The sequence below is a fragment of the Equus asinus genome, chromosome X, assembly GCF_041296235.1.
Source record: "Equus asinus isolate D_3611 breed Donkey chromosome X, EquAss-T2T_v2, whole genome shotgun sequence".
Taxonomy (NCBI): Eukaryota; Metazoa; Chordata; class Mammalia; order Perissodactyla; family Equidae; genus Equus; species Equus asinus.
This window is the reverse complement of record NC_091820.1, coordinates 11,915,518-11,942,890: the sequence shown is the minus strand read 5'-3', so window position 1 is coordinate 11,942,890 and position 27,373 is coordinate 11,915,518. Positions and strand designations below refer to the sequence as shown.

The following is a 27,373-nucleotide window of genomic DNA, read 5'->3' as shown; positions in this document are numbered from 1 at the left end:
ATCTTTGGAGATTAATGGGTACATTGTACAGACATCCTCTTATAAATGCTAAGATTAAAAATGCATTAATATACTTGAGACTAATAAGAATACTATTTAAAATATGATATATACATACATGTTTATGGATAAATCTGAAAAGGACTTAGAAAATACTTTTCTAAGTAATTACTGGGTTATAGAAAAAATGAAATCTGTAATTATAACTAATTTGAAAATTAATAATGAGATTATTTTTATTATGTACATTATGTAGATAATAATTATGTACATCTACACTTCTTATGTCATGTGGCCAGAGCAGTACTCAGAGGCAAATTCATAGCCACAGATGCTTTCATTATTAACTAAGACCAAAAATAAATGAGCTTATTAGTCAGTTCAAGGGTTATAAAAAAAACCCCAGCAAAATGAGTATAACAACTGGAGGAAGGACTCAATAAATGTATAAGATGGATAAATCAGAAAACAGAAAGAATAGAAATAAAAATTATTCCAAGAGCACATTCATTGAAAAAATAACAACAAAAAAATAGCAAGACTTCTGGCAAGTCTAATGGAAAATGAGAAAAAAATGTATTCACCAGCAAATATATAGGGAACATAGCAATAAATATAAATATTTTATGGAAAATATTCTATAAAGCTTATGAGAATACTGGAAAATCTGAATGAATTAAATTACTTTCTTGGAAATTATAAAAAGTCTAAATGGATTCAGAAAGAAGTATGAAATCTGAAATGACTCACAATGGAAAAAATGGAAAGTTTTCAGAGAACTCTTTGCCCCAAAGATGCATGATCCAGATTATTTACCTGTAAAGTTTTTATTTCTTATGCTTTTTAAGTATTTCTATACATAGAAAATGTTGGATATATTTCTATACGATTTTCAAGGTGGTAGGATAATGATAAAAAAAAGAATCTTCAAGAATTAGCTCTGGAAAAGGAACCCACATGCTATGCTTCTTATGAAAATAGATCTAAAAATCTGAGGGGAAAAAGTAGCAAAATAAGTCCAGTAGCATGTCAAAAATCATCAAACTAAGTTTATGTAAGAGTTGGATCAAGGTAAGGAAATTTATTAGAATAATGCACCAAGTGGTAAAAACCCAATGATCAGACTGATACTGAAAGTGCAATTGATACAATTCAAGGTCAATTATCAATAAAAAGAATTTTTAGTAAACTAGGAATAAAGGATACTTTTATCACATGACACATCATATTTAATGGGACTCCCCAGATCCTGTGGAGGAGCAGCATTCCCATTAGGGTGAGGAAAAAGACAAGGGTCCACGTTATTCCCACCCTTGTGTCGCTGTGTTCTGATAGAGCTGCTACAATGAGGCAACACAGCAACAACAACGTCAACAGCTAGGTATTACTGTTGAAAAGTAGGAGAACATTTCAAAATTATGTATATATGACATGAAATACAGGATTGCTTTCCAGGAAAATGCAAAAGAATAATCATATATCAAATTGAAAGGGGGAGCTAACAACTGACAAAGAATGTGCACACACAAATTTATGCAAAAAAATTTGAGGAAAATGAACACTTTGGCAGAAAAAAGGGCAAAGGGTCAAAAAAGCAATTTACAAGAAAAGAAATACAAATGGCCATTCAACATATAAAATGTTCAGCTTTACTATGAACAAAGAACTGAAATCAAAGTAGCATTTATATACTGCTGTACCATTTGTTTTGCCAAAGAGTTTTGAGGATACTGGAAAATGAACATGCATATACTGCAAAAAATACGTACACTGACATAACACTTTTGAAAGGAAATTAAGACGTATCAAAATCTTACCTTTTTGCATAACTTTTGACCCCCTAAATTTAAATTTTAACAATTTATACCAAAGATATTATTATAAACGAGTAAAAAATTACTAGCTTCCATAATATTTATTACAGCACTTTTTCTTATAGTAAAAAACAGAAAATAAGAAATTAGATTTAAAAGCATATATCTATAAACTAAATGCATTAGACAATCATTAAAAACTATATTATAGAGAAATATTTAATGATGTGGAAATATATTCAAATACACTGTTAAGTTCAAGAGAGAAGGTAACAAATCTTCATAATAATATGATTCCAGCTTTTTAAAATTGAGACATAATTAACATATGACAATGCATAGGTGTAAGGTGTACAATGTGTTGATTTGATACATTTATATGTTGCAATATGATTACAACCGTAGCGTTAGTCAACACCTCTATCACATCACAAAATTATTTCTTTTTTGTGGTAAGAACAATTAAGATCTAGTCTCTAAGCAACTTTGAAGTTTATAATATAGTATTGTTGATAATAATCACTATGCTGTGCATTAGATCTCCAGAACTTATTTATAAACTAGTCTCAAGTTTGTACCCTTAAACAACATCTCCCCAATTTTTCCACCCCCTAGACCCTGGTAACCATCATTCTACTCCCAGTTTTGTTTTTAAGAAGAAATCTATCTGTGTTTACACAAACACACACACATACACAAAGAAAGACTCAAGGCTAAGAAAGATATGTTCCAAATATTTATAAAACGTTAACAATGCTCATCGATGCTGGCGGAATTACAAGTGATTTCTACTTTTCTCTTTGGCTTCTGTGTTACTTTCCATAAAGAACTTATATTGCTCTTTTTCTTATCTTTAAAAAATGATGCAACAAACATCAGGAAATCACAATTCAAAAGGGGAGAGATTTTCTTCTCTTTTCAAATGAATGGCTTACACTGACAAAAACTCAGCATTTTACTGTCTTCAATCCTAGTCACATAAGTCACTAAGTAAAAGCCAAAGAGAGATTTTGGGGGACTCAATTCATGAAGAGGCAGCATGCTAGAAAGGAAAGCTCTGACATCCACCCCCTGGGGGCTTCTATTGGCATTTAGAGAATGCCTACTAGGGGAAAGACTCTCTTCCACTCATTATCTTAATCCTCAGAGCATCTCTGAGGTTTTGTTGCAGTTTCAGTTTTGATCAACGATGACCCAAGATGCAGTGTGGTTCAGTGTGGTGGAGATAGGGTTCAAGTGACACCCATTCCACTCCTCCCATTGCCACCAATGCCTTAAACACTGGATCCTTGGTTCCGTCATATGTAAGATGATTATAACAACAGCAATTGTGAGGAGCTGTTTTGAGGATTAGAGAAATAATTCAGCAAACCTAGTTCATGGTAGGTAGCTCTTAATTATTGTTCTATAGCTGCACAGAGCAATGTAGTCACTAGCCACATGTGGCTACTTAAATCAAATTAATAAAAAGTCAGTTTCTCAGTAGCACTACCCCATTTTACCTGCTCAATAGCGAACTGTCTAGTGGCTACCATATTGGATAGCGCAGATATATAGAGTATTTCCATCATCACAGAATGTTCCATTGGACAGCACTGCTCTATATCATCAACTTTGATTTTACACAACTGCCAGATCTTAGTGCTGGCCAAAACCATTCCCTTTGAGTTGGAAGCTCTCCTCGGATGTTTACCTGCAGAGGTGAGAGTCAGGTGAGGCCATTCTTGGAAGGGTGTCCTTTGTTCACCAGAGATAGAAAGGAGTGATGTTCGTTTCCCAAATTAAGAAGCCTTTCTCGGGGCTGGGCCCGTGGCTGAGTGGTTAAGTTCATGTCCTCTGCTTTGGCGACCCAGGGTTTCACTGGTTTGGATCCTGGGTGCAGACCTAGCACTGCTCATCAGGCCACGCTGAGGCAGCGTCCCACGTAGCACAACCAGAGGGACCTGCAACTAGAATATACAACTATGTATTGGGGAGAAGAAAAAAAAAAGATTGGCAACACATGTTAGCTCAGGTGCCAAAAAAAAAAAAGAAGCCTACCTATGAGCCAGATCTTTTAGCCCTGAAGAGGTGGGAAGTTCATGCCAAGGAAAACCTCCAGAGAGGACTGACTTTTTTCCACCGTGCACTTAACCAACAACAACAGAAGGGGTGGGGGAAGATTCCAACTTGGAGTCAGCAGAGGAAACATTCTTTGGAGGTAGAGTTTGGAAAGGACAACTGATCTGTTTTCCAAACAGATTTTCGTAAATAACTGACAGGAGATGGGCTGCTTCTATCAAAGTATTAACCCAAATGATGGAGGTTAATCATTAAACCTTTCGGGTGGTGGCTTGCTTGTTTCTCTGATATTCTAATCTGGGTCACAGAATGGCGAAGGCAGCTTTTAGTGGAGGGCAGGACATTTGTTTTTCCTTTCTGTGTTTGCCTTTAGCTTTCCACTCTGAAACTATGTCGTGGCCTCTTATTCCTGGTGGCTACTATCCGTATTGAACTCTGTGAATCAGGTATGTCACCTTGGAACTTAAAAATAGATTAAATTTTCTGTTATCTGATGTGGCAAGTCTTTGACTTAAAGAACTTGTTGTCTTTCTAAATTTGCAGATGTGTCAAAGCTTGAAAGTTGAGCCTCTGTTTTACGAGTTTGGAAAGAAACTATTAAACCATCTATGATGATTGAGGTTAAACTTTTGGGTATATTTGGGGCAGCATATTTGTAGCTCTGTTCTCTGGCATTCCAGTTGCATTAAATATTAGGACTTAGCAGGCTGTTTGGCACATTTTGTCATTATATGCTGCTGCTCTTTCCAGTGCTCAGTAGCCACCTATGTCTGGTGTCTGCCATATTGGACAGCACGGACATAGAACGTTACCGTCATCACAGAATGTTCCATTGGACAGCACTATTCTATATCATTAACTTTGATTGTATTCAACGATCAGACCTTAGAGCTGACCAAAACCATTCCCTTCACAAGAAAATGCTTTTAAAGTGAGCTTAGTATCAGACCAGCTTGGGAGATACAGCAGTAAGTGGAACATCTGTGTGCTCAATTTTAAAATATATTTCTAATAACACTGTGCTTTCTTTAATACTAAGTCGTCTGCATAGTTATCTTAAGCTTGAATAAATTATTCCAAAGAGGGGCTGGCCCCGTGGCCGAGTGGTTAATTTCCCGTGCCTGGCTTCAGCGGCCCAGGGTTCCACCGGTTGGGATCCTGGGCGTGGACATGGCATCGCTCGTCAGGCCATGCTGAGGTGGTGTCCCACATGCCACAACTAAAAGGACCCACAACTAAAATATACAACTATGTACCAGGGGGATTTGGGGAGAAAAAAAAAAAAGAAGAAGATTGGCAGCAGTTGTTAGCTCAGGTGCCAATCTTTAAAAAAAAATTATTCCGAAGACATCAATCTGATGTTTTATTAAAGTAATAATGGATTCAAATGGAAATTGTTAATAAAACGGTTTTGCTTAAAGTATTTAATCTCTAGTATAGGCTAGAAATTCAAACTGATGGATAAATATATGCAGCTAATATGTGTTGCTTGATCTGTGAAGCCATATGTGAGATAATAAGGTGTGTTCAACTCAATTTCACACGTTTATTGAGCACCTATTACACGTCAAGTATATGCACAGCAGGCAGCTATGCTGCTATGAACATTCTTGTCCATTATTTTCCATGTGCTTTCTTTTTCTTGGGTACTTACCCAGGAGGGAAATTGCAGGTCATAGAGCATACATATGTTTAGCTTTAGCAACTCTTCCCTTATCCTCTCTTAAGTTGTACACTTCGATTCCTTTTAGGCATGGAGCCTATCTCTTTGAAATGTTTTGAGTGCCTAGTAGAAATATGCTACATCCAATGCACAAGTTTTCGATCCTTTAACACTTACCCAAGATAAGTGGTTCCATTGGGAAGATACTTAATCTAGAACTACGTGAACCCTGTTCTGATCTAAATAGTTGGAGGCTTCATTCTGTGACCAGAAAACTCCACTCCTACCCAGCACCAGCCAGCTCATGCTCTTAGATTTAAGAGGAACCAATGAAAGGACAGGAGATCAGGTCAATTTATCCCCAACATCAGACAAACAAGTTAAATTCATGCTCCAAGGAGAGCTGGCTAGCATCTTCATTTTTATCTGCTGCACCAAGCTTATCATTCTCATCTGCACTTGAGCAGGTTTATCCCCCACCTCAGCATTCTGTTAACAAGCCTTTCCTCTCTGAAGAGTGTTTGTGCCAATCCTTGATCAAGAACGGTCTTTCTTGATTTTTAAGTTTGTAGACATGAATTTTTTCTGCACTTCAGCTCTTTAAGCAGGGCAGGAAACCAAGGAGAGAATGAAACTAACATTCATTTTTCCTTATATATATGAAAGCCACTTTGAGGAAAGAGGATCTTAAAATTATTCACTAAAATGAAGATCTGGATTTTATTTGTATTTTAGCAAGTCATTCTTTACCTGTCTGAAGTTATTATAGATAGTACAAGGGAGCCTATCTAAAGCCAGTTCTTCCTTCATGCTCAGATAGTTGTTTCACTGTAATGTAAATTACTGTACTTTTTAAAATCCATCCTTTGGGCCAAATAGCTATTACTGACACAAAAGACATTCACTCTGGTTTTCAGTCAATGAGAATGCTTCAGACACAGTGGTGGCTTCAGATTTTGTCTACTGATGGGTGGGGAGGCTATAAGGGAGTTTGTTGAAATAATATTTTGACAGCAAGCTCCCCTTTCACTGAGATCTCACATTTATATGGAGTGGCTACGAGAGAGGTGCTGACAGAAATTAACACAGGCTAAATTCCCTCAAATCATCCCTTGGGGCCACTACTGTCTACATACTTACACCTGTATTTGTGTAAAGTTGCATGAAAAAGCAGCAATAAACTGTGGGACACAAATGACACAGATGACAGCTGTTCATAGGCAAAATTTCCCAAACAGAAACTGGGCAACATGGTTGACTATTGAGAGTATCCTTAGGAAGTGGTCTTCATGGTGTCTGTAGACCAATGTAGAGATTGGTGGTAAACACGTGATATGAAGGAAAAGAACTGACCACTTTGATAACAATAGGCTGGGGTGGGGGCTTCTCTATGTTGAGTCATCAGGGGAAGGCCTCTCTGAAGAGATGCCATTTAAACTCAAACTGGGTTAACAAGAAGGAGCCTGCAAGGGGGAAAAATGTTGCAGGCGGGAAGAGCTAGCTCTTGGCAGGATGCCCTGGATGGAGGGACAAAGTGCTGATCTTGCTGTGCCAGGCAGCATGAGTCCCAGGAATACTGCTGTCAGGGGGCTGAGTGATGAGGGCTGCCTAATGAATCAGGATGTGTTTAAGATGCAATTCAAGTGCTGGGCCTGATTCTACATGCGCTGCCATAAAGGAGGCTGCATCTTTATATGAACAGGCGTCCCCCGAGGGGAAAGAGGACCACAAAATGCAAGATGGGACTGAAAACAACTTTGCAGAGGGGCTGCCTGTCTTGAATGTGGCGAGTGGATGGAAGACACCAGTAGCTTGGCAAGTGGATCAGATTTTAAATCTTCTGCCTTTCAGAGGTCTTTTGGTGCCAGTGTGAGGCAGAGTGAATTCTGGAGGATAGCTGTTATGGGCTGAATTGTGGCGCCCCAAAATTCATATGTTGATGTCCTAATCCCCAGTAACTGAGAATGTGATCATATTTGCAGATAGGGTCTCTAAAGAGGTAACTAATGTAAAATAAGGTCAATAGGTGGGCCCTAATCCAGTATGACGGGCGTCCTTATGGAGGAGATTAGGACACAGACATGCACCAGAGGAAAGATAATGTGAAGACAGGAGAGGACAGCCATCTACAATCCAAAGAGAGGGGTCTTAGAAGAAATCAACTCTGCTGACACCTTGATCTTGGACTTCTATCTTCCAGAACTGTAAGAAAATAAATTTCTGTTGTTTAAGCCCCCAAGTCTGTAGTGTTAGTTACACACTATAACACAGTAGCAAATATCCCTTTCCAGGATGGCTTCAGGGACCCACATCTTGGACATTCACTATTTATTCATGCTTCTTTTTCCTCATTGCATCTTTGATGAATATTGCAGAAAACTTGAAGATACTGAGATGCACTGGATTGAAAACGTAAAGGGTAACTCAGTCAAGATAGCCAAGTGATTCACAGAATAATAAATACTCTCAGATTCATCCCACATTCATCCAGTCCTCACTACAATATCTCTCACATCAAGCTCAATCAACTCCAGTGATAAGAGCTCAGTATCTCTTAGGATGCCTGTTCACATTTGGAAGCCTAGATTGGCATATCCTTGATCCAGTCAGCATACCCTTGATTAACTATGAAAGCGGATGTAACCTCTAGAGAGAGGTCCTGGCTGCGTCCATGCAGGGCTTGCTGGAGAGCTGACCTGGTCCAGTCACCATCACACTAAGCAGACGGGGAGAGAAGGCTAGAGGGTCAGAGAGGCAGAGGGTGTGCGCCTGCAGAGAGGGCTGTGGCATTTCCACTGCCTTCCCCATAGGACAGGGGCAGGAATGGGTTCCAGTACATAGACACCACGCAGCCAGGTGGGGTGCTGACAGCCGGGTCCATTCTGATGAGTCGGTGCCCTCGCCCTACCAGTGAGTGTGTGTTTTGAGTGATACTCTTGCTTGTTTCCTGCCTCGCTCAAGTGAGGCAGAGACTGCTCAGAGAGTGGAGTTGTCTGTAAGAGGAGAGACTGGCCTACCACTTCCCGGTTGGATGAGCTGGAGCCTCCTCTCAGCTGGAGAAGTCTAAAGGTGGAAGGCTGGTTTGAGCCTCTTGTGACTGGGTGAGAGGGCAGCTTTGCGAGCAGCCTGCACTTGAATGTGTTCTGGGGCCAAGTGGGGGCTGCTGAAGGGAGCTGGATGGAGTCACTGCCTTTGGGGCTGAGAACCAACTGCAGGACCGAGAGGTGGTAGAGTGAGGCTGGAAGTCACCAGGGAGGCAGAGCAGGGCTGGGATGGAGGAAGTCGGCCAGACTGCATCACCCGTGTCAGGGGAAGATGCAGTGCAGAGGTCCCCAGACAGGTCCCCAAAGGCCCCACAAATGCACTCTGAATTAAGAGCATGAGGACACCCCCAATGACAGAGCACCCCCAACAGCAGGAGGGAACCACAAAGAGCCCTGGCTAAGGAAAAACCGCTTTGCCTTTTTCTTCTCTGATTCCCGCCCTCTCCCATCTCCCCTTTCCACTTCCACCCCAAATGAGCCAGAATGAAGCAGCTGTGGGGGGAGGCAAGGTGAGATGTGCAGGAGTAAGTGGAGGTCAGAGAGTGACAGCATGGGGCACACCATGCAGGCCAGCACTGCTGCAAGGAGGGCCGTTGTGCGGCAGAGGCGGGAAGACAGTTGGTTTTCATCAGGCTGCCCTGAACTCTTTAACAGCCGGCGGTGGCAGGAAAGCCACACCAGCTGCTCCAGATGCCGTCAACGGGTGGGGAAGGGAGAGCTGACCGAGGGCCCCCAGGCAGCGCTGTGAGCCATATGAACCTCTCTCTTCACCGTGGTCTACTGAGGCCAGCCTGCTGAGCGGCGCTGCTGGGCTGGGGCCACAGAATGAAGTAACCTCTGTTGAAGGCCTGCTATGTGCTAGACCCTGAGATTAGTATGATATGTAAAATCAGGTCCCACACAGCACAGGGCCCACACCCAAGAAGCTGGCCCAGGTAGAAATTATAGGAATAGGGACTAAATGTGACAGAAATAAGACAATTCTTTCAAAATCATTGTTTACATTTTTTTTTTAAAGCTTCAGTGCATAGTTATGTATCCTAGTTGTTGGTTTAGTTCTTTATGTGAGCTGCTGCCACAGTATGACAACTGACAGACTGGTGGTGTGGTTCCACAACCGGGAAACAAACCCAGGCTGTGACAGGGAAAGCACTGAATCTTAACCACTAGACCACCAGGGCTGGCTCTAGAAATCTTGATATCAAGTGATTTTCTTGCTATTTCCTGGATTTGCTTAAAAGCAGAATAGAAAATGGGTGGAATAATTTAAATGATAAAAACTTCTATTTCTTTAGGTTAGGTTATTTGAAGTTTTCTTGGGACTTCGACTGAAGATGGCAATCAGGGGTTCTCAAGTTTTTATAGTAACGTTAAGGCCAAATTTACTAAATAGTTTCACCGGAATTTTTAAATGCTGAAAGTAGTTTCTAAGGAAAATGTAATCTATGTTTAAACTTTAATCTATTTCCCGGATAAACTGGGAAATTTATCTCTCTCGCTTAGCAGATATTGTTTTCCTAGGATAATTGATCATTTTTAGCAAGAGGGGTAACTCAGCACGGCATTTTCTTTCTGACTTAACTGGGGTAGGGCATGGAATGGATTTCCTCCTCTGCCTAATTATTCAAGGACAAGTCTTGTGACCTAAAAGAGAACAACGTACTGTTGTATCCATGGTAAGGGGATTAACAGCCTTGTGCTTGTAAAACAGCAGCCCAGCTCCTATTTAGTCCTTTGATTTCCAGAAACAAGAGCCCGATTCTTGCCACCCCTTGCATGCTGTTGGCCCTGTCTGGCGCCATCGATGAGAAATGGCAGTGGAGCCAATTCTTAGAGAATTACCTTCAGACCAGGGCTCCCCACACTTGAGGAAAGGGAGTGAAGAGTTTTTACCTGTTCAGTGAGTTGCTTAAAGAAGCTATTTGTATATGAATAAGTATTATTACTTTGTAAAACACTTGGATAAAATGATTATTGAAGTGAATTCAAATAATTCCATCAGATCCACCTATACTTACAATCTTGAAAATGTAGATTTTCTATTTAGCTGTACTAATGGGATTTCAGTTTATTTTTTGAGGTATAATTGACACACCGTATTATATGAATTTCAGATGTACAATATAATGATTCAATATTTGTAGATATTGCAAAATAATCACCATAATAAGTCTAGTTAACATCCATCACCCTACATAGTCACAGAATTTTTTTTTCTCTTGATGAGAACTTTTAAGATTTGGACATTTCGGTTTATTACATTAAAACATACTTTAAAAAGACATGTTTAGCTCAGTAAGTACTTTTTGGTTAATTTTCCATTTTGTGCAAATCTTAGAAGACATTCAGTGTGGTCACATTTGGAAGAAAGACCATGGAAGAAGTCACACTAGTTGTACACAATCTGTAAATGGAAGGAATTTCTATCCTTTGGTTGCTAAGCAAGTTAACTACTGAAGACTGTGCCGTCAGCCTTCATGCTCCTTCCATTTCAACACCGACTTTCCTTACATTTACGCGTCCTCTTGGCTACCCCATCTACACTATATTCAGGAGTCTTCTTCTACTACACAGTTATCATGTTGGTGTTATTATGTTGTCTGAATATTTGTGGTCGGGTAAACAAAGTTTTGGGAAGTAATCACCCTCCTTTCCTTCCTCTCTTTTGTATTATCGCAGTCCTGGCACAATTTACTTTCTCAGTTTGTCCCTCTTGGAATAATGTAGAAACAGTGAGTACAAACAATGGAAGTCATTACTCCATTCTATTAGTTTGTTCATCTGTCCATTCATTTCACAATCACTTACCGAGCTCCCATGTGGGCCACACTTCAGGAATACAGGGGCTCACAGCACGGGACAGACTTGAGCCTGGCCCTCATGTCCTGAGGCCCTGAGAAGTCGTCTGTTGCACAAAATGGACAAATCTTTATGGACAAAATATTTGATAGTCTCCCCGGTGACCCTCAGCTGATAAAATTAAAAAGGGTGTTCTTTGCTTGGAGACAACGAAGTTCAAACCAGGGCAGGGGTTGGAGACCCTCCTGACAAAGACTTGGACAAACCACATGACATCTAGAAGCCCTTTGCCCTCCCCACTGTCCTGGGTCTGTTCTCACATGGGACATGGAATCTCGTGTGCAGATTCTGGCATCTCAGGCATTACTGGCTTCTACTTTGGCGTTTAATCTTCTGGTGGGCTCAAGACACTGTGACCTTGGGCTTCGATGGTCTCAGCAGCACTAAACTCCTGTACCTGGAACTTATGGGTAGAGTCATGAAATCTAAATGCCCCTGTAATAGCAACTCTTCCTAACCATCCCTAACCATATTGGCTAATCAATGTTAGGTCTTAGTAAACATTTGTGAGTGAATGAAGCATGATTAACATCCTGGCTCTTAAATCAGAGGCCTGTCTATTAGGGCACAGTGGACACCAGAAAACAGGGCCCCACCCACCCACCCACTTCTCCTCTTCTTCCACCTTAGTCCCATGGGAGGATACTCCCATGGTGGATATGGTGGGAATGGCCAGAGTAGAAGGAGCTCCCTCCTGCCTGGGTTTTATCTCTTGTTGGACCTCAATTTCTCACTCTTGTGGGAGCCAAGACATCAATTAATTTCTCAAATCATCCAAACAAGGGGGAAGCCCCAGCCCATGAGTGTGTCTCCATCATCTTCCACAGCCTCTGCCTCGCAGCTGTCTCCAGAAGCAGGGCTGTGCTTTCCCACAGCCTGGCTACTTTAGGAAGAGGGCGTACTCATTGCTAGTTCAGCTGCCAGTATCTGAACAAATTATCAATGCTTCTCTGCAATTATATTTCTATGGTTGGTATTTGTCGAGCACACGGTTACATTTTTGTTCGCTTAAAATCTTAGACTTACTTCTCCTGGCTGAACCATCGTGTAGGAGGGGTACCTAGTACTCTTCTGTTGAAGAAGACCCTAAGCAGCTAAAACTCTCCACCTTTTTTCTAATATCCATCTTGGAGAAATGATGGAAATGGTGCTTCTTAAGACACTAGTACAGTGGGAGGTATTCTAATAAATACTTGACAAATCTGAATAGAAAACAGAACTAATTTTTTAAATTTTTACATAATTATTAAGACCACCCTTATGCTGATAGATGCCAATATCTTGCATGTGAATATAGCTCTTTCTTATTATCAAAGTACATTTGTATCTGTTATCTCCTTATCAGTGAAGCCAGTAAGAACTATTATTACTCAATTTCCTTGTTTTGTTCTTGTAGATCATTTTACTGTGCCCAGGCAACTTTAAAAATAACTGCTTTGCTCCTGTATTTGTATGTATGTGTGTGTGTGTGTATTCAATTTGAAAAAATAGATATTTATAAAAAAATTTCAAAGATAATACAGAGAGATCCTGTGTACATGGTCCTCATCCTGGGTGTATTTTTCCCTCCACTGCTCCTGAGGATATCTGGAAATGTCTGCAGGCATTTGGTTTTCACATTTGGATGTGCTACTGGCATCTAGTGTGTAGAGGCTATGAATGCTGCTGTCCATCCTGCAAAAGGATAGACAGCCTCTCGCAAGCAAGAGTTTTCCAGCCTAAAATGTTAATAGTGCTGAGGTTGAGCAACTAACTGCCCTAGACCCTTCACCCATGTCCCTAATGTTATTGTGTTAAATAACCATGGTAGGTATATCAAAAATATGAAATTAAAATTCATTTAATGTTATTAAACTGTAGTATTTTAGGATTTCCCTTTTTAAAAAACTAATGTTCCTTTTCTGTTCCAGAGTCTACTCCACTTTAGTTTGATCCAGTCTCTGCCAATTTCTCCATTTTCCTTTGTTTTTCATGAACTTGGTCTGCCTTTGTTTTTCATGACCTTGACACTTTTGAAGAGATTTATAAGTGTTTTTTATATAGGTATGGACACTGACCCCATCCATAACATATCCAGGTGGCATGTGGAAATGTGATGTGTTTTTGGGTTATATCTATGACTGGAGAGTGCTATGGCATTTGGAGGAGGGGATGAGAGATAATCAGTGTGGTGCCAAACTCAGGACAGTCCCACCTAGCAAGGAATTTCCTACTCAAAATGCCAACAGCGCCCTCACTGACACACTAAGATCTCCAGCCCTTGCTCTTAACTCATGTAGAGTGGCATGCAGTGTCTCAAGTCTAGTAAATGGCAGGTAGTAAACTTCAAGACAAAAGCTTGATTTTTAGGGATTCAGTCCAGGACTTTTTGTATCTAACACTAACTGTCTCCATTGAGTATTTTCAGCAATAATTTTAATCATTTGGAAATCTGTATTTCTAAGTAGAGCAAATATTGTCATTTCATCTGCCGAGGGGCTGTATTAAAGCATGAGTTGCCACCCAGTGGAAACAATGAATAAAGAGCTTGAATTCACGGTAAGGGATAGTGCAGTTCCATGGTGACGGGGACAGGAGGGTATACAGGGCCACAGTTACGCTGATGGAGCTGTGTGCAGCCCTCCTCCTGCCTTCTCTTTCTTTATATGCTCTCTCCCCAGCGGGCAGTGTGTGTGTGTATCTCCTTGTTTATCTTCTGTTTCCACCTCCTTAGAAAGCAAGCTCCAGAGGAGAAGGGACTTTGCTTTGTTTACGGCGTAGTCTCTGACTCTCTAAAGGGGAATACCATGAGATTCATGTTTGAGCAGTATTTAAAGAGGCTCTAGATAGAAAGAACAATACAGGCAAAGTGTCCAAATGGCCTCTTACCTGGTTTCTGGCCTCCTCTATTATGCCAGCAATATTACTTTGTAGTTGTTTAATTCTATAAAGGGCATGTGCTATACATAGTATCCCACTTCCCTTCTTTTTCACTCAACACTGTACTTTTGAGATTCCTCCTTTTATAAAACAGTGTAGCTCTAGTTCAGTAGTTTGCAACTGGGGGTGTTTTTGTCCTTCAGAGGATATTTGCCAATGCCTGGAGACATTTTTGGTTGCCACTACTGGAGGTGGTCCTACTGATAGCTAGTTGATGGAGGCCAGGTTTGCTGCTAAGCATCCTGCAATGCACAGGGCATTCCCCAACATAGAATTATCTGGCCCAGTAGCCCAATAGTGGAGAAACCCTGGCTGTTTCTTTCCTGCCATCTGTGGAATGCTATTCCCTTGAGATTGTACACCGTATTTACTCGATCCATTCGCCTCTCGATTTAGGTTGGACATTTAGGTTGTTCCAGTTCTCTGCCCTGACAAGTGTGCTGCAAAGAGCATCCTCACCAATCTGTGTTGGGGTGTGAGGGTGTGTGTAAGAGAGTTTCTAGCGGCCACACTCTGTTCTAGGAAGCACTTCCAAATGCCGCTCCAGAACAGTTGGACCCTCTGACACGCCAGCAATTGATATTATTTAACTTTTTTATATTAAAAAATAGAAATTTCTTAATATATGGGATTCTAGTTCTCTGCATCTTTAGCAGCACTTGATATTATTTACCTTTTTGATTTTTGACAACCTGAAGTGGTTAAGTTGCTCATTTAAAAAAATACATTTTCCGATTATTAATAAAGCCAAACATCATGAATAATTCACACCCCACACCATTCTACAAAATTGGGGGAAATGTTTTTGGCAAGCATGCACCACTTCATTTTGTTCATCCCTGTAGGTGTTTTAAAACCACCCATTTTGGGACACCAAGCTTGAGTGTTCCTGCCAGTAGGGGTCACCATCCCCCGTGGGTCTTTACCAGTGGGATTTTTTTTTTTTTGCCAGCCTCTCCCCACTCCCACCACCCTCCCACCCCCAAGGAGGGGCTCCCGAATGTTTGGTGGTGACTGGACACATATGGTTTATTTTCACAATATGGGTACACTACTGGCACTTAGAGGTTAGAGGTCAGGGATTCTGCTAAAACCCTACAATGCAGAGGACAGCACCCAACAAACAACAAAGACTTATCTGGCCCCAAATGTTAACAGTGCTGAGGTGGGGAAGCCATGGTGTGGACAAAATCCTAATGTGTGACTGTTTGAAAGAAAGACAATGACAATCTGTATGATAATAAAGCTGCCCACCATTATTATTATTTAAAATAAGAACAAACTTTCCTCTATACAAACTGGGCAAACAGTGGAGAAGCAGGCTTTCTGGGTAAGCGTGGTCCCAGGGACAAGGCAGGCCTGGCTGGGCAGGAGGAAGGCAAACAGTGTATCTTCAGCGTGGGCTCCATAGGGAGCAGAGAGGTGGGCCTGGGGGCTTGGCAGACCTGCCAGCTGGGGTGGTGGGAGGTGACCTGGTGGTGTCAGTGAGTCACGGAGGGGTAGAGCGGGGCCAACAGGGTAAAAGGACTGTGGGTTTGAGTCTCAGGAGGTGGTGGTGGCAGGGCCTTGCCTCTTGGGACACAGGGGGACATGAGGCTGCAGGAGGCCCCCGGCCCCGCGGAGTGCTGATCCCTCCCAGCTCTCCAGCGAGGCGAGGCTCTGGGGGCTGGTTGGTGGTGTCCTCGCAGCAGGGTGGGCAGTGGGTGGTGGGCGGTGGACCGGGAAGGCCCAGGAAGGCTGGAGGTCAGGCCCGGGTCAGTCTCCTCCTGTCAGGCACTGTTGCATCAGTGGCGGAGGTTGCTTCTCAGAGGCCCAGGCCTGGGCACAAAGGAAGGGGTCACTCCGTTTCTCCGTACAGGCTGGAAGGCAGATGGCCTGGGCTGGGGGCTCGGGCTCCTCTCCTCCGGGTCAGGGATCTCAAACCAGAGAGGTCCGTCGAACTTCTTCTTTCCTTTCTGGCATTGGCTGAGGGCCCTCAGGACGGTCTCCTTGGCACAGGGGTCCGGGGGCTCCTCCGGGGGTGGACCTCGGGAGACGCTCCCTCTGCGCTCAGGAGGATTGATTTTGACGGTGACCGGGCTCCGGACGTGTCGGGGGTTCCGGGCATTCCAAAGCCATCGCTGCCTGAAGCTCTTCTGATTCTCGGACAAATCCAGCCCCATGGAGGTGTGGCGGGGTTGGGTCCGCGTCCAGCGCTCAGGGTGGACGTGGTTGACCGGGCACTGGTCCCAGTGCTGCTGGCTGCCGGCGGGTCTGGGTCGCTGGGACCTGCGATCCGGGGCTGGGGGCGGCTGTGCGGCCTCGGCTGTGCCCAGGTAGCTGCCCATGATCGCGGTGCGGCGGGTCGGGGCCTTCGGCTCCCAGACGTGTCCGAAGTCTTCAGACGCCAAGCGCACAGGCTGCGTGACCGTTGGTACCGGGCGCAAGGACAGCGCGTGGGGTGTCGCACGTCCGGGCCCGCCGGGCACGGGGTCCCGCACGTGCCAGGCCAGCCCTGCGAACACAGAGACCCCACGCGGGGGGAGGCCGCCTGCTCTCTGAGGACAGGAACGTCCGGCTTCCCACTGTCGGTTCCCAGTGCTTGGCTCTGGGGCTCCGGGCAGAGGGGCCCACTAGTGCCTTCACTTTTTTTTTAAACAATCGTTACCTGAGCTAACATCTGTTGCCAATCTTTTTTTTCCCATCTTCTCCCCAAAGCTCCCCAGTACATAGTTGTATATTCTAGTTGTGAGTGCCTCTGGTTGTGTTATATGAGACCCGCCTCAGCATGGCCTGATGAGCGGTGCCATGTCTGCGCTCAGGATCTGAAACCCTGGGCCACCAGAAGTGGAGTGTGGGAACTGAACCATTCGGTCATGGCCCACCTGCACCTGGACTTTTGTACTTGACACTTAAAGGGAGAAAATATAATAATTTCTACTAGGTCCTGAAAATTATAGAAAATGGACAGAAGGCTGCTCCTTCATTATTGTAAAAACAAACCTAATACACTTGAATGTTCTTTTAAAGAAAAACAACGAATTTACTTTTGTCAGTAAAGGGGATGTGTACTTCATTCTTCTAGAATGGTTGCTAATGTCACTTTTTGCAATTTTGCTCTTAAGGAACTGGTGAAAGACATTCAGGATTTATGTTTTAGCACTGACAATGTTGATTTAATGTGGACTCTCCTAGAACTGTCAACCTTCAAACATTCATAGATGGGTGGTTCTCTCTGAACACTAATGCCATTTCTCTCCTTTCTTTTTTGAGGAAGATTAGCCCTGAGCTAACATCTGCTGCCAATCCTCCTCTTTTTGCCGAGGAAGACTGGCCCTGAGCTAACATCCGTGCCCATCTTCCTCCACTTTATATGTGGGATGCCTACCACAGCATGGCGTGCCAAGCAGTGCCATGTCTACACCGGGGATCTGAACCAGCGAAACCTGGGCCACCGAAGCAGAACGTGCGAACTTAACCGCTGTGGCACTGGGCCAGCCCCTCTCCTTTCATTTCTAATGGCAGTCTTGCAAATAGAGCGAGGCACATTTTTCACTAGTAGTTGAAAACATCCAACTTCAAAAACTCTGCAAGGGGCCAGCCTGGCAGCATAATGGTTAAGTTTGCCCACTCTACTTTGGCAGCCCAGGGTTCACAGGTTCAGATCCCAGGTACGGACCTAGCATGACTCATCCGGCCACGCTGTGGTGGCATCCCACATAAAATAGAGGAAGATTGGCACAGATGTTAGTTTAGGGCCAGTGTTCCTCACACAAAACAAAGTGTGTAAGGGCTGCTGGGTAACTGATTATTGTGCTTAGGTTTGCAGGTCCGTTCAAGGTGGTGTGAAAAAAATGAGTCTTTTCTTGTGAAAATTTCCCTCAAAAGCACACGCCTAAGGCACCTGTTGGGCTGGCCCCAATGCTGGGTTGGGAAGGGACAGAAAGTAGAAGCCTGCAAGGAATCCAAGAGTGGGCAACAGATTCACTGCAGATCGGAGAGGAGGTTGGCTGTGGCGAGGACACTTAGTAGAGCTTAGTGAGGAAGCATCAGGTTTCTGAGGTCAGCGAGAGGCCAAATCTTTTGAGATGCAGGAGTGTGGTTAGCTGGTAGGTGTGGGAATGAAATCCCTAACAGTCTACTCACTCATGAATTCTTTTTTTTTTTCCGGCCAATTCCTTATTTAAGGAATGATCCCCAGGTATATGATTTTGAAAACAGAGAAATTCCTATGGTATAATTTTCTTTTCAAGGCATTTTTCAGGATAGAAATAACTTTTTTTACATAACTAACATCTCTCTTAAGATGGTAATAGTATCAGATTGGATGATCTAATGCCATTGGGTATGGATTTCTTCTAACGTAGTTTTCTTTCCAATGTCTACAGAATTTCTCACATCCTATCTGCAATATAACTCAGTGGGTGTCATTCCGGTTTGTGACTAATGACCCTCTGACAAACCAGAGTGTGCTGGTGAGCTACAGGCAATAATAAGTGAGTCACTCATATACCTTTACTGGTAAATCAATGTGTTGATTAATTAAAAGCCGTTTTGTTTTCATAGACACTGAAGACGTTTCCTCTTCTCACGCACCAAGAGGTAAAGAATTTCACTGGTTAGTTGATACTGGAGATTAGCATCTATCAGTGGTGCTCAACCAGGGGTGAATTTGCAGTGGACAGTAGGGAATGTCTGAAGACATGTTTGGTTGTCACTACTTGGGGGTACTGCTGGCATCCAGTGGATTGAGGCCAGGGATGCTGCTAAACATCCTACAATGCACAGGACAGCCCCTCACAACATAACTATTGGTATATTTATTGAGACCACATAACATTTATGGAGAATAAACAATTCATGGAGAATAACAACTTAGGGGGAATTGACATCAAAGACGTCTTGATGATGTTTTCTTATGCAATCACATGGTATGAATTTTATTAGTTCAAGTTTTTTGTGTCCCTTAGGAATGTTTTACAGTTTTCTTGTTAACATTTTATAACTTCATTTCAAGGTATTTTAGTTTTTTAGTTTTCCTTGTAAGTAGGGTTCTTTCTTCCATTATATCTTCTAACTGTGATTTATATTTCTCAAAGGAATTGGTTTCTATAAATTATGGTACTCCACTAATTGTTTCTCTAGTTTCCTTTATCTTTTTTGGCCTAACTTTATTGGCTACTACCAGAATTTAATTTAATATTTAATATGCTAATAATAGTGGAATTAGTAGATATCCTTTCCAAACTAGGCATACTATTATCTACTTTACCAAGTTAGGGAACTGTCCTTTCATTCCTGTTTTACTAAAAAGCGTTTTTATAAAATAGCTGAATTTTGTCAAAATGTGTTTTAGGAATCTATTGTGGGGGCCTGGAATTGGCCACCCCAAGATATGTCTCTTTGGCATAATGATTATTTGAGGCTGGTTACTTTGCAGACAGGAAAGCAACTGAAAAGTAGAATTTACTTACCCTTTGTAAGAGACATTTACATTGTAAAGGAAATCTCCATCTGTAAAGGTATCTCCCTCTCTACCAGGAAGAAGGGGGGGGGGGTGACCTTATCTTTAGAAACTCTTAATCAATGCCAAAGGCAAGGACTTAAATCTGCATAATAATCTTATTCCTATTTCTGGTAACCTCCTGTAACTGACTCCCCCCACCCCCAACATCCTCCTTTGCCTTTAGCTGGATATGATATTTAAGGTGGGGGCTTCAGCCATTTTGGCGAGTTGCTCAGCTTGCCTGAGCCTCTCCCATGTATACATGCTATAAAGCTTTGTTTAATTTTCTCCTGCTATTCTGTCTCATGTGAATTTAATTTGTTCTCCGGCCAGATGAACCCAGACAGGGTAGAGGAAATGTCTTCCTCCCCTACACTATAGAAATGAAAATATGAGTTTTCCCTTTAGACTTGCTGATAGGATGAAGTATATTAATCATAACTATATCCTTCCTAATACTGAACCATCCTTGCATTACTAGAAAAACCCTACTTGGGCAAAGTATATATTTCTGATGTACTGCTGGATTCTGTTTCTAATATTTTATTTAGCTTTCTTTTTTTTCTAAAAATTTTTGTGAGATATTGGCCTATTATTTACTTTTTTGTGGGGGGTATCCAATCTTTGGTGGGTTTTGGTTTCACTGTTATCTTGACTTCATAAAAAAGAATTTGGAAGCTTTTGTTCTTGAGAAAAATTTTTTAATCAATTAAAATCCAATACAAACAAGTAAAAGCAGTTATTGTAGTTTGGTTAGGTTATAAATTAAAGAGGATTTTGTGTGTTGATGTAGTAACTACCACTTAAACTTTAGTTTCTAAAGGAAAAACAAATACCAAGTCAAAACTCCTGACTTAGAATAAAATTTCTGTATGGACGTTGTTTGGTTCTGTCTTTACCCCAAGATTCCATAGTAAAACTCCCTTAAGGAAATTAAAGGGTTCTGAATACATCCATTTCCAGGCTTCATTTTTCCATTTAAAAGAGTCTTAATTTTTATAGAGATCCTACATAATGCGTATACAGTAAAATATACGTCATTGTCAAGAATGAAAGTAAAAAGCTTATGTTTTTCTAGTTTTAACTCCTCTCTCTGGTTAACTTGAAGTATCACCAAATTCATGTCCAAACTGAGACAAGATGTTAGCACACTTTAATGAAAATGTATAAGCGCTACAAGATGTTAAAAACTGATGCCAAAGTTTGAGCCCAACCTTGCTTTAAAGAGGCAAACTAGAATTTCCTTACATAGAAATGTAGAAAGACTGTACCTGATCATGATCAACCTCTACAGGTTACTTCTTAATAATCCAGGTGATGGACTTGGCAAGTGGTGGGGTAGTCAGGGCCCCTGAGTAGGTCCATCTGGGCAAGTGGGCATCAGGCAGGAAGGATCAAAGGACCCAGATTCCACAAGGGCATCCTGGCCAAGAGAAGGAGATCACCAAGCTATCATTTAGTGGTAAAAACCACTGAGGAATCGGATGATGAGATGATGATTCTAGGGGTGTCTGGGGACCAGTAGTGGTCCAGAGGAGCTCTAGGTACCTCTGGGCACCTTAGGATAGAATTATGCCCATGCTTTCTTCTTGTAATTAACTGTATTTCTTTTTTAAAAAATTGAAATATAATTGACTTTTTAAAAAATTGAAATATAATTGACAACTGTGTATTTCTGATACTTGTCAGTGGGAACACAGCAGACACCATTTTCTCCCTCCATTCTAGTGACTTTACAGCAGGTGGTCTCCTCTGAACTCCTTGGGAGGCATTAGGTGGTAGCTGGTACGTAAACAGGCTTTCCTTTCTCAAGAGAGATTCATAGAATTCTCCTTTCTAAAATGCAATACAAATTAGGAGGAGCCAGGATCCAAGACTAAAAGGGGAGAGAGGGAGAGAAGGAAAAAGAGAGGGAGAGGGAAAGAGGCAGGAGGGAGAGAGACAGAGGTGGGGAGGAGAGGAAAAGAGAGAGAGAATACATGGACTTCCAGGGAGCAGCCCCTTTGGGACTCTGAATGTTGAACAATTAATCTCGGGGGCTGGACAGAGGTATCCAACCTGAAGAATATGGGTAATGTTCTTTAAAGAATCATTTCTGTACCTTGCAAGGTAGCCCAGGGCCAGGGGCTCTCTCAACACAAGCATCATAAATGGCAAGTTGTCTTCTCAGCAACTTTCTTTTCTTTTTTTTTTTTTGCTTTCTCTCCCCAAATCCCCTAAGTAAATAGTTGTATATTTTAGTTGTGGGTCCTTCTAGTTGTGGCATGTGGGACGCCACCTCAACATGGCCTAACGAGCAGTGCCATGTCCACGCCCAGGATCTGAACGGGCGAAACCCTGGGCCGCCGAAGCGGAGCGCATGAACTTAACCACTCAGCCACGGGGCTGGCCCCTCAGCAACTTTCAAAGAAAACCTGAATTACATTGAGGTTAATTATATTTCCCAATTCAAAGTGCCCTATTTAGTGTTTCCACTATGAGACTGAAACATAAAGTAGATTTCAACTGATTTAGGAAAAAGAAAAATTACCTTATGCTTAATTGATGGCACAGTATCCACCAATTTCTGTAGCTTTTTATGATGTTTGTGTAGCTAAAGAACAATAAATGAGAAAATATTAAAAACAATTGACATCTCACTCTAGAATTGTAATGGAATGTGAATTAAAATCAGATACTTGGTGACTACCTAAAAATAATCCACAGTACTGAACCTGCACTTAAGCTGACAATTTAGAATGTTATAAACATCACTGAATGAAAGTAGATACAAAACAAATGAGTAGGCTGTTTGCTGACAAGCTGGAGCCCACAGACTGGAGGGAAAGGTGTCCCCTGTGCCATCAGCCTCTCCCTCTGAGCCTTACCGGCACTTGGCCCACAGGGGCTCTCGAGGCTGAAGCTCTCAGAGCCAGCCAGAGTGTGGGAAGGCACAGCTTTTAGCTCAGGCCCCTGAGTCCTCAAGGGCTCATTTCTGCAGCTTCAGCATAATAACCACATTTTCTGGTTTCTGTATTTCATGCTTTGATATCTGAGGCCTTGCTGACACTAGAGGAAGTGCCCCTCCCCGAGCTAGCTAATTCCTATACAGAACAAACTGGGAGGACGTCTTTAATACGCAAACCAACCAATCCAGACCCCAGACCCCAACTCCTCCTTTATAAGATTCTCACCCTCTGGGCCACTATTCCTCTGCCCTAATTATCCCAGAATCAGGCACCAGACGAGGGGCAGCCTCTGTGTCCCAGAGCCTGCTGAAATTATCCAAACCAAGCAATCCTAAGCTTGCTTATGCTGCCTCACCCATTCCTTCCATGGAAGCCATAATAAAGGCTCTTGTTCACATCTTCCCCTCGCTCTATCTGCCTCCTGACCATGCCTGGTGCTTCCCCATGTGACCCTGCATGGTGTTTCATGCCTCCTGTTTTTAGGAATCTGTGAGTATAATAAAATCCTTCCTTCACAACAGTCATTTCCATGTCTGTGTGTTGCTATACCTGATTAAAACAAATCCTAGGTACCCTGAAAATACTCAGCCTCCAGACGGGACTAAAGCAGGGAGCTTGTGGGAGGCCTGAACCTGCTAAACCTGCAAGAGCTCAGAGGTCCTGCACAGAGTACAGTCCACAGATTTTCAGTCCACTTCTTCAGTTGCTAGCGGTGTGACCTGGCAAGAAAGCACTTCACCTCCGCTGAGCTTCACTTTCTTCATCTGAAAAATGAAAACGACAGTATTGCCATCAGAGACCTCTTTTTTTCCTTTCATGATCATGTCCCATAATTGTTTGTATTTATCTTTTTATTCCATCTAAAATATATTCTTGGGGCCAGCCCTGTGGCCAAGTGGTTAAGTTTGCGTGCTTTGCTTCGGCAGCCCAGGGTTTCGTGGGTTTGGATCCCGGGCACGGACACGGCACCACTCATCAAGCCATGTTGAGGCAGTGCCCCACATAGCACAACCAGAGGCACCCACAACTAGAATATACAATTACGTACTGGGGGCCTTTGGGGAGGAGAAGAAGAAGAAAAAGACTGGCAAAAGTTGTTAGCTCAGGTGCCAATCTTAAAAAAATTATTCTTAACTAATCTCACATTTTAACCATCATTTATTTTATGCTATTTGCCTTTATCCTTTTATTCCAGTGCCTAAAAATAGAAATGTAATGCAAACCACAGAGGCAATTTTAAGTTTCTAGGAGCCACATTTAAAAAGTTAAAAAACAACAGGTGAAATTAATTTTGATAACATTTTATTTTACCAAATATATTCCAATATTGTCATTTCAACATGTAATCATTATGAAAACTTATTAATGAGACTGTTTCCATTTTTTCCATATTAAGTCTTGGAAATCTGCTGTATGTATTTTACACATGCAGCACATACCAATCTGGATGCTAAATTTTGATCAGAAATACTTGATTTTTATTTTTACACTAGAAAATGTGGATACACATACCCAAGTTGTTCCAAACATTTTAAAAAGTTTTCCAATAACTGAACTGAGTATCGGTTCTTAAATTTAAATTAATTAAAATCAAATAAAATTAAAAATCCATTTCCTCAATCACACTAGCAACATTTCAAGTGCTCAACAGCCATACATGGCTTGTAGCTACCATGGACAGCACAGTTTTATGCCATTTGAAACATATTCTTAACAATCTTATGTTTTAAGCATTGTTTATCTTACCAATGTATTGATCCCAATATTCTTAAAGTAAAAAACAATATTGTAATATTCTTTCATTCTAAAATCCATCATTTAAAGTTGGTAACATTTTTACCTTCAAAAATATTCGTATAATGACCATGTTCTTCCAGTTGCCGCATCCTCAAAGCTTTCAAATTTGATTGCGTTCTGATGCACCACATGAAGAAGGATTAATGCCTAACCATATAGGATCATTCCAAAATAAATCAATAGCAATAGCCTAATTCAACCTACTATATTTAATTATGTCTCCTCACCCAAAATAAAGCTACTGGCAAAAGCATATAACAATCTGATGCAAAATGAGACAGAAATAAAGAAGAGGAAGAAATTTATGCAGGAGCAGCAATTAATATTACTTTGGAATGAGGGGATTTATCTGGGGAGAAAAATAAAAGAAAACTTATATAGCAAAGTGAGTAACAATTCAGTGAGGGATCAACATTTCTTCATTCCTATCTTGATTTGCAGGAAATACTGAAATCCAAAATGCATTTGCGTCAAAAGGAGAGAAGATGTTTATCTTGAGAGAAACAGACTCTCCCTATGAGAATCAGGAGTTGAAGACATTTCTTCTTTGAGGGATAACCACTTAAAATGTGTTTCTTTCTATTTTTAATGTAACATTTAAAATTAAAATAAAATTAAATTGGGGAAAAAGTCGTAAGAAGAAATTTTATTTTCTTATGTGCTCCCTATACTTCCCTACAAATTATTCCTCATCCGTCATTCATGAACTTTCTGACATCATCAGCCCTCCAGCCTCCCAAGTGAGACACCTCAAAGTCATGGTTAACTTTGCGTTTAACTTGAAGAGGTCTCCACCTCCAAGTCCTGTTGCTTTTATCTTAGAAATGCTTTTTAAAACTTGCTCCTTCTCCCTGTTTCGATTGTCACACCTTTCATTTAGGCTTCTACCATCTCTCAGTTGGATTAATCCAACCTTGTGGCCCTGCACTGTTGCCTGGGTTAATGTCAAAAAATAAAGCAACTGACTAATTAAATGAAACTATGCTGTGCCACTCTCTTCTTTAAAAATAACCAGTGTCTGATGAGCTTGCCTTCCATCTACCCTCTTAAGTTCAATGATCACCATTCTTCCTGCCTCTCCCCACAATACACATTCTGCATTCTGGTCCCTTTGTTTTTTGGCCATTTTATGAACATCTGCTTTTACACATGATTTTCCCTCAGTCTGGAATGCCCTTCTAATCCTCTTGGCAAACTCCTATTCATCCTTCAACACCCAACGGAAATGTTCCTCCTTTGAAATCATCATAGACTCCTCTGAGCAGTCTACATCACACCTTCCTCTGTGGTCTCACAGTACTTTTAGAAACCCTTTTCCAAAACACACTTGCTTTTAATTCTAATTTCATGCATACTTTTCTCACCAGACTTTGAATTCTGGGAGGTCAAGAATCAAGTTAGTATTCCTGGGACTTAGTGTTGTGCCTGGCACATAATTAGCACTGAGTAAATGCTGAATGAATAAATAAATCAATGAATGACAAAATATATATATATATATTATTAGGTGACCAAAAATGTAGACTTTTTGCTTGCCTATCCTTTTACTCTGTATTGCAATCTTATCACGTAAAATGTGAATAAACAGTATTACTATTTTTTTTTAAAGATTGGCACCTGAGCTAACAACTGTTGCCAATCTTCCTTTTGTTTTTTTCCTGCTTTTTCTCCCCAAATCCCCCCAATACAAAGTTGTATAATCTAGTTGTGGGTCCCTCTAGTTGTGGCATGTGGGATGCCACCTCAATGTGGCCCGATGAGTGGTGCCATGTCTGCGCCCAGGATCCGAACCAGTGAAACCCTGAGCCACTGGAGCAGAGTGCGTGAACTTAACCACTTGGCCATGGGGCTGGCCCCAGTATTACTATTTAATATAGAAGTTATTTGTAAAGTCAGCAAGCAGAGGAAGATTAGCACGTATTCAACACACACACACAAAATAAATTTCTAGCTAAGTTTTAATTTCATGCCCTATCTTCTATATCAATTAGACAATCTATGCATAGAGAGAGATGTATTAATAGAAAATACTACTTGTAGAAGAAATTGTACATAAAAACAAGAAAGGACATTTTTCATACACTCAAAAAAGTCCAATGATGACCCAATAATTCCACTTCTGGGTATACACCCCAAAGAATTGAAAATAGCATCTCAAAAACATGTCTGCACACTAATGTTTGTAGCAGCATTATTCACAATAGCCAAAAGGTGGCAGCAACTCAAGTTTCCACGGACAGATGAATGGATAAACAAAATGTGGTCCATCCACACAGTGGAATATTATTCAGCCTTAAAAAGGAAAGGAATATCTGATACATGCTATAACATGGATGAACCTTGAGGATATTCTGCTAAGTGAGATCAGCCAGTCATAAAAAGACACATACTGTATGATTCCACTTATATGAGGTACCCGGTATTCAAATTCAGAGACAGAAAGTAAAACAGTCATTGCCAGGGACTACAGGGAGGGGAAAATGGGGAATTACTGTTTAATGGGTAGAGAGTTTCAGTTCTGCAAGATGAAAAAAGTTCTGGAGATGAATGGTGGTGATGGTTGCACAACAATGTGAATGTACTACTGAACTGTACACTTAAAAATGGTTAAAACACTCAATTTCATGCCACGTGCATTTTAGCACAATTTAAAAGAAAGTAAGTCCAATGAGTGCCATGCCACTGCTAACAGGAGAGGTTCATGCTCGCATGGAGGCAGTGTGATATGGCCTCTGCTGACAAGAAACTGTCCCTTTAACTCCAGACAAGAACACCAGTCTGGC

The 27,373-nt window shown here is 41.6% G+C and overlaps 1 protein-coding gene and 1 long non-coding RNA gene across 23 annotated transcripts in view; one reads left to right on the top strand and one right to left on the bottom strand.

The window, feature by feature from the left end:
* Positions 1-560: 560 nt before the first annotated feature.
* LOC106828086 (carbonic anhydrase 5B, mitochondrial-like) overlaps positions 561-27,373 on the bottom strand; it is a 41,042-nt gene continuing 14,229 nt past the window's right edge. For 5 of the 22 annotated variants that reach the window (XM_070502106.1, XM_070502107.1, XM_070502112.1 and 2 more), the window contains 2 exons: positions 22,376-23,557; positions 12,812-21,268 (listed from right to left, as the gene is read on the bottom strand). In XM_070502106.1, the coding sequence (XP_070358207.1) occupies positions 16,145-16,687 (543 nt within the window). In that variant the 5' untranslated portion in view covers positions 16,688-21,268; positions 22,376-23,557 and the 3' untranslated portion in view covers positions 12,812-16,144. Of the gene's footprint in view, positions 3,764-12,811; positions 23,558-24,633; positions 24,727-27,373 lie in introns of those variants that run through there. The other 17 variants (XR_011499634.1, XR_011499635.1, XR_006523037.2 and 14 more) reach the window with 12 other exon arrangements.
* On the top strand, positions 3,810-27,371 carry LOC139042658 (uncharacterized). The gene is made up of 3 exons (XR_011499640.1): positions 3,810-4,321; positions 18,728-18,835; positions 25,032-27,371. It is a non-coding gene; the product is annotated as an uncharacterized lncRNA (long non-coding RNA).